The sequence below is a fragment of the Myxocyprinus asiaticus genome, chromosome 46 (assembly GCF_019703515.2).
Source record: "Myxocyprinus asiaticus isolate MX2 ecotype Aquarium Trade chromosome 46, UBuf_Myxa_2, whole genome shotgun sequence".
NCBI lineage: Eukaryota > Metazoa > Chordata > Actinopteri > Cypriniformes > Catostomidae > Myxocyprinus > Myxocyprinus asiaticus.
This window is the reverse complement of record NC_059389.1, coordinates 21297792-21311299: the sequence shown is the minus strand read 5'-3', so window position 1 is coordinate 21311299 and position 13508 is coordinate 21297792. Positions and strand designations below refer to the sequence as shown.

Below are 13508 nucleotides of genomic sequence, written 5' to 3'. Positions count from 1 at the left end.
AGTCTGTTTTTGTTTTGTCACTGTGCTCATAGATACACTGTCCAGACATAGCAGTATCAAGTGTTCATCTATTTTGGACGTGTATCCGATTGATAGAGAGGACTAATCAATTTTTATGACTATGGACAATTCGATGTCCTACATTGCATTTGTAAAAGATGCTGAAGCCAAGCTGTTACAAAACTTAGTGTCCACCACCTACAAAGGCAACATCCTCACTGAAATGGAACATCATAATTGATTGATTTGGAACGCTCTGCATATGCAACAACTGCGATAGGCAAAGAAAACCCCACTTGTAATTGATTTCAGTAGAGTTTTGCATTAGCATGCTTAGCAACATGTATTGGGGGCGAAAATCTAATTTTAATACACTGAACTACTTTTATCTCTTCAGTATTTAAAGAAATATATGTTTATTTATAATCGACACTTCTCTTGCCTCATCCGCCATTTTTTGATTTCTTTCTTTCACTGAGCTTGTTGCAAAGAAAGATGCATACAATGCTGCCTTAGAAACTGGCCAAAGCAAGGTATTTTAAGAGGCAAGATAATTAAGTTGCCTTAACGTTGGGAATGCGCCTATGATGCCTTAAAATCCCATCTCTGTAGGCAGCTTAGAATTTGGAATGGAGCTTATAGTTGCATTGATTTTGAGTGTGTAATTTTAACTTGTTTGCATGAATGTGATTATACAGTTCATGGTATGTACATGTTTGTTTTGAAATGCATGATATTGTGTAATTATTTAGCATGTTGTTGTATGTGTGTTTTTATTTTATTGCTGTTCTCATATCAGCCAATGGTCTGCCAAGCAGATATGGCAAGGAGTGCTGTGACATGCATGTTTGCGTTTATGTTTGTGTATGCATTTGTGTGTATATTGCACAGCCCCTAACAGAAACTGTTGAAGAGCCGGTGCAGAACATCAGCATCCCCTCCGAGGACGCGCCACCACCTATGTCTGACCCCACGCCACCCCCACCCTCTCCACCTTCCAAGTCCCAGAACCCTGTTGTAGCCTTTGATCCAGGCCCTCCTCCTCCAACCCTTTCCCAGCTGGAGGAACCGGACCCTGGGCAGACGGAAGGGGAACAAGGGACTGAGGGGTCAGCATGGCAGGTCGCACCACCATCGGCAGAAGCAACGGCAGTGGTTCATGCTCCCCTGGAAGTGGTGAAACTAGAGCGCTTGCTGGACCCCACAGAACTTTCCACTGTGAGTGCTGAGAGACACAGGCCAGGGTCAGGACTCCCACCTAAACAAAGTCAATCCCAAAAACCTCCAGACGAGGCAGGATTACCCCCTCCGCCCCACCTCCCTCCCTCCTCTCTCTCTCAGCAACCAGGACGTAAATGTGTGTGCTTGCCAGTGTAATTATATTGTTTTAAATTTCATTAATGATATCTTACTGAAAAAAAAAATAGTTAATTGAAATAAAATAATTGAATAAATGAACTAAACTAATATACATTTTTATATCTGTAAAACTAACTAAAATTAAAAAATGACCACAAATTTTGTTTTAGAAACTCAGTATACAGAATTTTAAAATTAAGCCATTAGTACCCACCTTCAGTAAACATGAAAATGCCACTAGACAGCGATATAACTAGACGGCCTAGAAAGTTAGATACTAGAAAACTCTGGGGGAAAAAAATAAAAAACAACACTAAATTGTAAGGACAAATTAAAAAATAAAAATTATCAAGTGTCTGCTGACGACTTGACTGGTTTTGACCCTTTAGGGTCTCATTGTCCTCCCTTTGAGCTTTGACCTCCCAAAACTCTATTTAACTCCAATTAAATGTATAACAAATGAAGTTCATAGTAGACAAATAAATAATAAGACAAAAGTAGAAATGCAGCATCTGTTGACCAAATGCTTGTTGCATTGTGTCGCGCTTTGCCACATGGGGTGTGTACAGCTTTGTTTATTATAATGGGAGCAATCTAGTTTTGTGCAGTCTAGTTATACTATAGCCGTGGTCTTTATGTGGTCAGGGCGTTATCCCGACCCCCTTTCAATGACGTCAGTGGACTCGTGAACCTCACTTGAGCACCAGCACTGGCACTCTGTTGGTGGTGAAGGAGTGTCAGAATTTTCAAATTACAGATCAGAACTGTAAAACATTAAACAGATCTCTTTTCAACAGGTGAAGCATTTTGACAAGAGTATGCATGTTTTATGTGAACTTCTAAATCTATTCTCAGAACTTCTACCATTGATTGGGTCAGCTCACTTGACCCACAGACATACGCCAATTGACGGCATGTTTTCTTAACATGTGATGGCTGTAGAAGTTAGATGCTGACTCCTGTTTTGGCGTTCCATTTGTCTCCCGTCTCTCGCCCACACTTAAGGGAAACCTCAGAGGGGTTAATTAAGGCTAGACCCACAACACTCTGTGAGTTACCAGTGTTCATTACTCAACAGGTCTTGGCCTCTGTACAAAAACCCAGTCTGAAACAATGGAGATGGATGAGGCATAAATGCCCAGACTGAATCTCGTGCTGTTGGAATCCGGACTTATTGCTTCCGAGGTTCAGATACCACCTCTTTGGGTGGGTCAGATAAGCCCTGCTCTGTTTAGGCTCCAGCCTGTAGACCAACAGGCATGGCGTTGAAAGAAATTGTGCTCATTAGCATGACGTCTGACGCTGACCTCAGTGCAGCTCCCATCGTTTTTCTCCCACGACCGTCTCGAAATTGGCATTCGGCATACTGTTCACTCGTCAAGTTCTGGAAATGAGGGGTCAAGTGCTGTGGCCTCTGATGGCAGTTGGTTGGATACTTTTTCAAAAATATTTTGGCAATTTACCAGTCATCACGAGTCATAAAGACTCACAGGTGCACTAGTAGAAGGAATGTATAATGAGCAAAAATGTTCCCGCTCAACAAACCCCTCTTTTGTTACCGCCCCAAAATCAGAATCAACCCTTTTCTCACAGGTAATTGTTTTCTAGAATATCTTGTGTTTGACGTTTTACGACAGCTGATACACCTTTTCCTTCATCACTGTGCCAGAGCCACTGTGCAATCTGGGACCCTTCTGTGTATTTCCACACAAGAAAAGGTGGTTCAAGGCCAGAAAAACCGGCTTCCCACTGGACCCTTTGGACCCATTGAAACTCACTGGAAGTTCTTTATAGTTCTTTGCTCAGAGCTAAGAAGGTTGAAACAGCTTAGCAACAGCATAGCCTGCTTGGACCGGCGTTTAGAGGAACATTTAAATATGTCACGCGTGCTGTCCTGTCAACAGACTACATGTAAAACATTAGTCACTGTGACATTAAAATCTGTTATCAATTGACTACAAGCCTCATCTATTTATATTCATGAGATCAGTAAAAGAAGCTGTTTTAACCACTCTGTGATGTTTTAAAGTATCGTATGCAGAAGATAATGTCATTTCATGTTTCTATTCTGCTTTCATGGCGCTAATGCTAACACGCTATATGTGACCATAAACCGAGACCAATTTGCAGAGATGGGCATCTTCTATTAAAATGAATGGTAGAAATTGGAACGCCCAACAGTCAACAGATGTAGAAAGGAAGTCCCGCATTACAGGTAAAAGAGCTAATCACCTTTTAGATACAGACATAACCTGTCAGTCAACTTGAGAACACGCATGGCATTAGCAATACAAGCTGGGAAAATAGTTTTTTAGTGTAATCTGAGATTAAGAAGCACAATTTATGATTCCAGTGTTGTCAGATTTTACTGCTGATTTGAAATATGTTCTTTGATCATAATCTTGAGATTTAGGTCTTTCCCCATTCAAGTAGATAGGAGCCGCACTGGCATGCCGCTTGTTTACATAGAAAAATAGCTGCTCGTGAGCATTCCAAAGGTGGCTGCCATAACTTTCACAGGTTACCATATGTGATTGTATTTTATAGACTTTTGTTGACTTAATCTAAAAAAGATCACATTAGATGGTCTTGGAAAATGTCTCTACACGAACAATCGTCGAAATAGTAGACGATGTAGTTAAGTTTGCACTAGCTCGGTAACTCTGCACTCCAGTGTGTTCATGTTGAATGATCTCAACTGAGTGAAGAAAAAAAAAACAGAAAAATGTTTTTGCCGTCAAAGTAGGTGGAGCACAGGGTCACACCTATTGATGACATGGATCAATGGCAGTAAGAAGTTTTCCTGAAACTTCAAGCTGGCAATCTGTTTCAAACCACCGCTACAAACTCAAAAACACCTTTTTGGTCTGATTTTGTTCGAAATGTCATCACACTCATTCTTTCTTCAATTTCACTAGAAGAACATTGGGGCCTCTAAACCTGCTGGTCTTAAACCAGGAACCTCTAAAGTCAGAGGCCGAGGGCGGGAAAATGTCCTCTATACTTTTAGTTTTCATAACAATATCTCAAACCATGACTCAGTCTGGCTAGGGTGATGCAAAACAAAACTAGATTGCTCACATTGATTTTAACGAAGCTGTACCAATCCTTTTTTTTGTTGTTTTGGAAAACTACTCCAGCAACTTTGTTTTTCCTGTCTATCTGAGATCGTATTTGTATCTATGTCATCTAGTGCCAAATAAGAATTCCATCCCCCGCCAGCCCCTCGCCCTTATTGTGGTTGTATGCTGCATGATTTCGGTATGCTTTCCCATGCATATTTTTTGTGATTGATTGTGTTTATGGCGTGTGCCTGTGTTTTCATTTAATTTAGTCTCGGTTCATTTTCTAAGTGTGTCTTACAGCATTTTTTGCATTTGCAAACTTTTTGCAGTACGACAAATGTTTGAAAATTGATTGCTTTTGCATTTCTGAAATTGCAGTCTAGCCTAATTCCTTATGAAGTGTTGAGTTGATTGCACCATGTCTTAATTGAAGTTGTTCTGGCTATGTTGCCTGGGCATGTACTCAAAGGCCTGGTGTGGCTAACTTGGCGATTTACCGCACTTTTCCCTGTCAGATGCTCCATGCATTTGACAGCTCAGTTTGGTGTGGTGGCTTTGTGGCTTATTGTAAATGTTTTGTGCCTGTTATCAGCCCCAGTCCATGGCTGAGGTTTTGGCTAAGAAGGAAGAGCTGGCCGACCGCCTGGAAAAAGCTAATGAAGAGGCGATCGCAAGTGCTATCGCAGAGGAGGAACAGCTGACACGAGAAATTCAGGCAGAGAACAACGAACTGGAAACGGACAACGAAAGTGACTTTTCTGTACGTCAACACCCTAGTAATTTCCATGACAATGTTTCCCTGTTTTAAAAATAAAACTGCTTAAACCAGACTAAGATGAACTGCTGGTCTTAACTAGTTTAGGCTAGTCTAGTGGGACTTCCAGCCTGGTCAAGCTTTTGTTAAACAGGTCTCCCTGGTCTTCCAGATCTGGCTAAGCTGTTTTTTTGCTCATTTAACTAGTCTGCCAGCTGGTTATCCAGCCTGACTTGCCCAAAACCATTCTAAAACCATCAAAGCTAGACCAACCTAACCAGCTTGGCTGGGCTAGCCACTTAAGGCTGGATTGATTTTTTTGTTTTTTAATCAGTGTTGTTTTATAGAGTCAAAATAAAATAAAATGAGTAGAAGATGACACTTGAAATTACAAATTTTGTTGCTGTTTTATTGAATTTGTTTTATTTTTTATTTAATGCCATTTGTTATTTTGCTTTCCTCCTCAAGGCGAGTATCGGGAGTGGAAGTTGTGGCCTGAATTTAGATTGGAGCGAGATGCTAGCTGATTATGATGGTAATGACGCCGTTGACATGTGCATTGTTAACTGTATTTATATGTCTGCAAGTTAACAGTATATATGGGTGTTTCTTCAACTTCGGGCACTTTTAACACTGTGAACTTCACTGTTGGACACTGTAAACAATGTCCAACAGTGTATGTTGTATTTTTTCTGAAAGTCATGAAATTCACACCACAGTTTAATTTTACTGCATCTCAAATTCTATATTTTGTTTAATAGAAAATGGAATGACAGTGATGGAAATTAAAACATTTTACGTTTTGATTGGAAATGACACCCAATAAAAATTGTCTTTAGTGTTTACTTTAAAGGAATATTCTGGGCTCAATCAATACAAGTTAAGCTCAATCGACAGCAGTTGTGGCATAATATTGATTATCACAAAAATACATTGACTTGTCCCTCCTTTTCTTTTAAAAAAGCAAAAAAAATAAATAAAAAAAAAACAATTCCAGTGAGGCACTTACAATGGAAGTGAATGGGGCCAATCAGTAAACATTAAAATACTTGCTGTTTCACAAGTATAGCCACAAGATATAAACAATATGCATGTTAACATGATTTTTACTGTGCTAAAATTGCTTCCTAACCTTTTCTGTGTGAAGTTATAGCCAATTTTACTTCGTTGCCGGGACGATGTACTGTCAACAAACCCTAAACTGATTAAAAATTGAAATTGTTGTTGTGTTAACCAACAAATACTGTCGATTGAGCTGAACTTGTATTGAAAAATGTCTTTGTTTTCTTTAAACATCACTTATTTCATCTCAAGCATGCTCTTTACTCTGACAGTTTTGCTGACTTACATTAACTTTCTGTCATTTTCACATAATAAATATCAAAATGGTTTGTTTTTCACTCTTTGTTTAGCCTGTCATAGTTTTAAACATAATAATTAGTATTTTTATAACGGATTTTCATAGTTTAATATTGAAAGTCTGGCTCTGGGACAAGGCTAAACAGTTAAATCTAGACATAAAAGGCATTTGAAAAGTACCAAAAAAGAAATTATGGAGGCTCGGTAATCAACAAGGCATTTCACTGGATGTTTGTTTGTTTGTTTGTTTATTTATTTTGGCACCATTCGGAGTAAATTCTAGGAGATCAGCAGTTATAGAAATACTCAAACCAGCCCGTCTGGCACCAACAATCATGCCACAGTCCAAATCACTGAGATCACATTTTTTCTCCATTCTGATGGTTGATGTGAACATTAACTGATGCTCCTGACCCATATCTGCATGATTTTATGCATTGCACTGCTGCCACACGATTGGCTGATTAGATAATCGCATGAAAGTAGGCGTACAGGTGTGACTAATAAAGTGCCCAGTGAGTGTAAATTAGTGTTACATTTTTACTATTAAGGAAAGTGGGCTAAGGCATCTTCCTTAACAATGGAACGCTATGCCTAGCTTGTTTTGATTTACTTATTTGTCACCCTGACATAGTTTCACTATACTATCACTATACTCTTGTGTACTATAGATGTTGCCTAAGTTGCAGTGTATATGAATTTTTTGATAATGGGAGCAAGCTAGGATAGTTATCTAGTTTTTTCAAGTTTTCTTTATTTCCTAACACTGGATGCTGACCATTTCAAAATTACAAACACCGTATTATATATCAGTACTACTACTTGTAAAAACATAATTTTGCATCGCTCTCCAACAGCTCGGGAGCCCTGGCGTCAAAGCACTTCCTGGGGTGACATGGTGGAGGAGGAGCCAGCCCGCCCACCTGGTCATGGCATCCACATGCACGAGAAACTCTCCTCTCCTTCACGCAAACGGTAACCACGATATAGTTATATCTGTTACGGAATATGGTTACAAAACTTTCTGTGCTAGATGGTGGGATCTCTTTTTCTGAGGAATTTCTGTTGCACCACACAGGATACTGACTGTTTTCAAGTTTCTAACACTCCCCCTGTCTGTCATTGGTCATACAAATTGTTAGTTGACAGCATCATAAAGTATTTTAACATTGACAAATTACACACATCACCTTTTAGAATGCCATGTAAATAAAAAATAGATGCTGTAATCTTGCACTTTGTACAATTTCATAAGCTGCTTCCATTGTGCGAATGCTAACGAAAGCAGCATTGCTAACCAAAATGTACGTTTTAAAGAGTTATTCAGTGAGTTACATATAAAAAGCACCTCAGATCGTTTTCCATTGTCGTTGTCAGAACCATTGCGGAGTCGAAGAAAAAACATGAAGAGAAGCAACTCAAAGCACAGCAGCTTCGAGACAAACTGAGAGAGGAGAAGACGCACAAACTACAGAAACTAATGGAAAGAGTATGTTTCTGTTATGATTTATTTCTTTAACACCTGTAGACACAGCTCATTTAGTCCCCCTAGCCTGTTTTGGCCACAGGGGAAAATTCTCTCTGCACAGATGATGAAAGAATCACTTAACAGCCATTTTAGCTGAATGTGTTTGTTTTTGTTCAGCTCTATTCTTGTGAGATGAGTGAGATCTAAGACAATTTAGTGTATTTATATATCCGTACTTGAAGTGGAAGACTAACTCTGACAAGTTTGACTTGCACAGTTTCGGAAAGGTTGTTTTGTCGGGATTTGATCTTGTGTCTCTCAGACAGTACAAGCGGGAGGAAATGATGGAGCAGGAACATTTGTAGAAAAAAAAAAAATGGGAGAAATTGTAAAGCAACATGACTGTTGGAATGAAAGTCTCATCTTTCATTTAAAAGAGTCAATCGCCCATTTTTGAACTCTAGAACACACATGCACATTAGCTGGATCAACCTGAAAATGTGTTTTTTTGTGTGTGCGTCTGTCGTTTAAAGAGGCATAAATGTACATTTATGATACCGTTGTTTACAGATTTTATTGCTGATTTGAAATATTTTGAGAGAGTTCATCCTAAAATGATAATTCTCTCACCATTTACTCACCCTTATGCCGTCTCAAATTCGTATTACTTTAGATATTTTGATGAAGATATAATGTGATTATATCCATACAATGCAAGTCAATGGGTATAAACACTTCCAAGCTGCAAATAAATGTAAAGGCATCATAAAAGTAATCATACGAATAGTTTAATCCATGTATTCTGAAGCGAATCTGATTGGTTTTGGGTGAGAAACAGACCAAAATATCACTATAAACTCTGCCCATGTACACGCGCTGTACTGCGCTCTGCTCCTGCGCCAAGCGCAAGTGTAAGTAAGCCTAAGTATGCAGTATGCAGATGGTAAGAATTATAGTAAAAAAGGAGTTACATTTTGGTCTGTTCTCACCTGAAACCGGTTCTACTGCTTCAGAAGACATGGATTAAACCACTCGAGCCATATGGATTACCTTTATGCTCCTTTATGTGCTTTTTGGAGCTTGAAAATTTGGTCCCCATTCACTTTTTATTGTATGGACAAACAGATATCATATCTCCATTAAAATATCTTTGTTTGTGTTTCCGTGGAAGAAAGTCATTCAAGTTTGAGACGGCATTTTTGGGTGAACTATACCTTTTAATTAAATGTAATCATGACAAACTCCATTTAGACACATCTTTTCCTGCATTTTCCTTCATTTTGCTTATATAAAAAAATAGTTACTGAGTGAAGTGACTTGTTTTAAAGGGACTTTGGTTTCTTTCTCAGGAGAAGGAGGTGAGGAAATGGAAAGAGGAGCTGTTGGATCAGAGGAGGAAGATGATGGATGAGAAGCTGCTTCACGCAGAATTTAAGCGAGAGCTTCAACTGCAGGCTATCGTGAAGAAAGCTCAGGAAGAGGAGGCAAAGGTTGGGAATTCTAAGCAGAATCAAACTCTGAAAAAGATTTTTATTCATTAAAGGCATAGTTCACCCAAAAATTCTGTTATCTACTCAACCGTATGTCACTTTTTTCTTCCTTGGAAAACAAAAGTAAAAAACACATTCAGTCTTCACGTGGCTTTTTACTATATCCTCCTTAGACCCGATCATGACTGCTGTGTGCATTTTCCATTTCTCTTTTTGATTTGTAACAAGTAGCACCTAATAAACATGCAAAATAAATAAATAAAATTCTAGAGCAAAATGTTGTCCTAAAAATTTATGTCCACATATGTGAACAGCTGGACTAAGTTGTGAAATGTTAAATGATACCAAACTATAGAAAAAAAATAAATAAATAAATAAAAAAAAAAAAATATATATATATATATATATATATATAGGTGCATCTCAATAAATTAGAATGTCGTGGAAAAGTTCATTTATTTCAGTAATTCAACTCAAATTGTGAAACTTGTGTATTAAATAAATTCAATGCACACAGACTGAAGTAGTTTAAGTCTTTGGTTCTTTTAATTGTGATGATTTTGGCTCACATTTAACAAAAACCCACCAATTCACTATCTCAAAAAATTAGAATACATCAATAAGACCAATAAAAAAAACATTTTTAGTGAATTGTTGGCCTTCTGGAAAGTATGTTCATTTACTGTATATGTACTCAATACTTGGTAGGGGCTCCTTTTGCTTTAATTACTGCCTCAATTCGGCGTGGCATGGAGGTGATCAGTTTGTGGCACTGCTGAGGTGGTATGGAAGCCCAGGTTTCTTTGACAGTGGCCTTCAGCTCATCTGCATTTTTTGGTCTCTTGTTTCTCATTTTCCTCTTGACAATACCCCATAGATTCTCTATGGGGTTCAGGTCTGGTGAGTTTGCTGGCCAGTCAAGCACACCAACACCATGGTCATTTAACCAACTTTTGATGCTTTTGGCAGTGTGGGCAGGTGCCAAATCCTGCTGGAAAATGAAATCAGCATCTTTAAAAAGCTGGTCAGCAGAAGGAAGCATGAAGTGCTCCAAAATGTCTTGGTAAACGGGTGCAGTGACTTTGGTTTTCAAAAAACACAATGGACCAACACCAGTAGATGACATTGCACCCAAAATCATCACAGACTGTGGAAACTTAACACTGGACTTCAAGCAACTTGGGCTATGAGCTTCTCCACCCTTCCTCCAGACTCAGGACCTTGGTTTCCAAATGAAATACAAAACTTGCTCTCATCTGAAAAGAGGACTTTGGAACACTGGGCAACAGTCCAGTTCTTCTCCTTAGCCCAGGTAAGACGCCTCTGATGTTGTCTTTGGTTCAGGAGTGGCTTAACAAGAGGAATACGACAACTGTAGCCAAATTCCTTGACGTGTCTGTGTGTGGTGGCTCTTGATGCCTTGACCCCAGCCTCAGTCCATTCCTTGTGAAGTTCACCCAAATTCTTGAATCGATTTTGCTTGACAATCATAAGGCTGCGGTTCTCTCGGTTGGTTGTGCATCTTTTTCTTCCACACTTTTTCCTTCCACTCAACTTTCTGTTAACATGCTTGGATACAGCACTCTGTGAACAGCCAGCTTCTTTGGCAATGAATGTTTGTGGCTTACCCTCCTTGTGAAGGGTGTCAATGATTGTCTTCTGGACAACTGTCAGATCAGCAGTCTTCCCCATGATTGTGTAGCCTAGTGAACCAAACTGAGAGACCATTTTGAAGGCCCAGGAAACCTTTGCAGGTGTTTTGAGTTGATTAGCTGATTGGCATGTCACCATATTCTAATTTGTTGAGCTAGTGAATTGGTGGGTTTTTGTTAAATGTGAGCCAAAATCATCACAATTAAAAGAACCAAAGACTTAAACTACTTCAGTCTGTGTGCATTGAATTTATTTAATACACGAGTTTCACAATTTGAGTTGAATTACTGAAATAAATGAACTTTTCCACGACATTCTAATTTATTGAGATGCACCTGTATATATATATATATATATATATATTTTTTTTTTTTAAATCAAATCGTTTATGTTTCCAGGAGTATTGCCTATTCATGTTTTTGAGACATTACAGACATTTCATCAGAAATTAGCATAATTAATTCTGATTCAAAGTAATGGCCAGCATAATCCAATCACTGCCAACCATGTTGAAATAAAATTATACGTTCTAAATTCTGAATCTATGTACTGATTACCATTGTCCCATGTCTGCCAAACATGTTGAGTTTTCCAAACATCATCTGCAGCCTGAAACTGAACTTTTGGTCACATTTTGGGAGTGAATGCACTTAGCTGCATAGAGAACTATTTAGCTGAAGTCAGAAGTTTACATACACTTAGGCTGAAGTTATTAAAACTAATTTTTTAACCACTCCACAGATTTAATATTAGCAAACTCTAGTTTTGGCCAGTCGTTTAGGACATCTACTTCGTGTATGACACGAGTAATTTTTCCAGCAATTGTTTACAGACAGATTGTTTCACTTTTAATTGACTATATGACTATTCCAGTGGGTCAGAAGTTTACATACACTAAGTTAACTGTGCCTTTAAGCAGCTTGGAAAATTCCAGAAAATTATGTCAAGCCTTTAGATAATTAGCCAGTTAGCTTCTGATAGGAGATTTACTGAATTGAAGGTGTACCTGTGGATGTGTTTTAAGGCCTACCTTCAAACTCTCTCAGCCACTTTGCTTGACATCATGGGAAACTCAAAAGAAATCAGCCAAGACCTCAGAAACAAAATGTGGACCTCCACAAGTCTGGTTCATCCTTGGGAGCAATTTCCAAATGCCTGAAGGCACAACGTTCATCTGTACAAACAATAGTATACCAAAAATTATAAACACCATGGTACCACGCAGCCATCATACCGCTCAGAAAGGAGACGCATTCTGTCTCTTAGAGATGAATGTAGTTTGGTGTGAAAAGTGCAAATCAATCCCAGAACAACAGCAAAGGACCCTGTGAAGATGCTGGAGGAAATAGGTAGACGAGTATCTATATCCACAATAAAACTAGTCCTATATCAAAATAATCTGAAATGCTGCTCAGTAAGGAAGAAGCCACTGCTCCAAAACCACCATAAAAAAGCCAGACTACAGTTTGCAAGTGCACATGGGGACAAAGATCTTACTTTCTGGAGAAATGTCCTCTGGTCTGATGAAACAAAAATTGAACTGTTTGGCCATAATGACCATTGTTATGTTTGGAGGAAAAAGGGTGAGGTTTCCAAGCCGAAGAACACCATCCCAACCGTGAAGCATGGGGGTGGCAGCATCATGTTGTGGGGGTGCTTTGCTGTAGGAGGGACTGGTACACTTCACAAAATAGATGGCATCATGTGGAAGGAAAATTATGTGGATATATTGAAGCAACATCTCAATAAAATCAGCCAGGAAGTTAAAGCTCAGTCGCAAATGGGTCTTCCAAATGGACAATGACCCAAAGCATACCCCCAAAGTTGTGGCAAAATGGCTTAAGGACAACAAAGTCAAGGTATTGGAGTCACCATCACAAAGCCCTGACCTCAGTCCGATAGAAAATGTATGGGCAGAACTGAAAAAGCGTGTGCGAGCAAGGAGGCCTACAAACCTGACTCAGTTACACCAGTTCTGTCATGGAGGAATGGGCCAAAATTCCAGCAACTTATTGTGAGAAGCTTGTGGAAGGATACCCAAAATGTTTGACCCAAGATAAACAATTTAAAGGCAATGCTACCAAATACTAACAAAGTGTATGTAAACTTCTGACCCACTGGGAATGTGATGAAAGAAATAAAAGCTGAAATAAATAATTCTCTCTACTATTATTCTGCGTTTCACATACTTAAAATAAAGTAGTGATCCTAACTGACCTAAGACAGGGAATGTTTTCTACGATTAAATGTCAGGAATTGTGAAAAACTGAGTTTAAATGTATTTGGCTAAAGTGTATGTAAACTTCTGACTTCAACTGTAGGATGCTCCCTTGCACTATTCAGTGAATGACTTCCAGTGT

At 38.8% G+C, this 13508-nt stretch overlaps 1 protein-coding gene across 3 annotated transcripts in view; it reads left to right on the top strand.

Annotated features, from left to right (window-relative positions):
* Window positions 1–13508, top strand: part of LOC127436151 (S phase cyclin A-associated protein in the endoplasmic reticulum-like) — a 182098-nt gene that overhangs the window by 45179 nt on the left and 123411 nt on the right. For 2 of the 3 annotated variants that reach the window (XM_051690105.1, XM_051690106.1), the window contains 6 exons: window positions 892–1218; window positions 5017–5184; window positions 5647–5713; window positions 7395–7512; window positions 7915–8026; window positions 9355–9495. In XM_051690105.1, coding sequence (XP_051546065.1) covers window positions 892–1218; window positions 5017–5184; window positions 5647–5713; window positions 7395–7512; window positions 7915–8026; window positions 9355–9495 — 933 coding nt within the window. The remainder of the gene's footprint in view (window positions 1–891; window positions 1219–5016; window positions 5185–5646; window positions 5714–7394; window positions 7513–7914; window positions 8027–9354; window positions 9496–13508) is intronic. The other variant, XM_051690107.1, reaches the window with a different exon arrangement.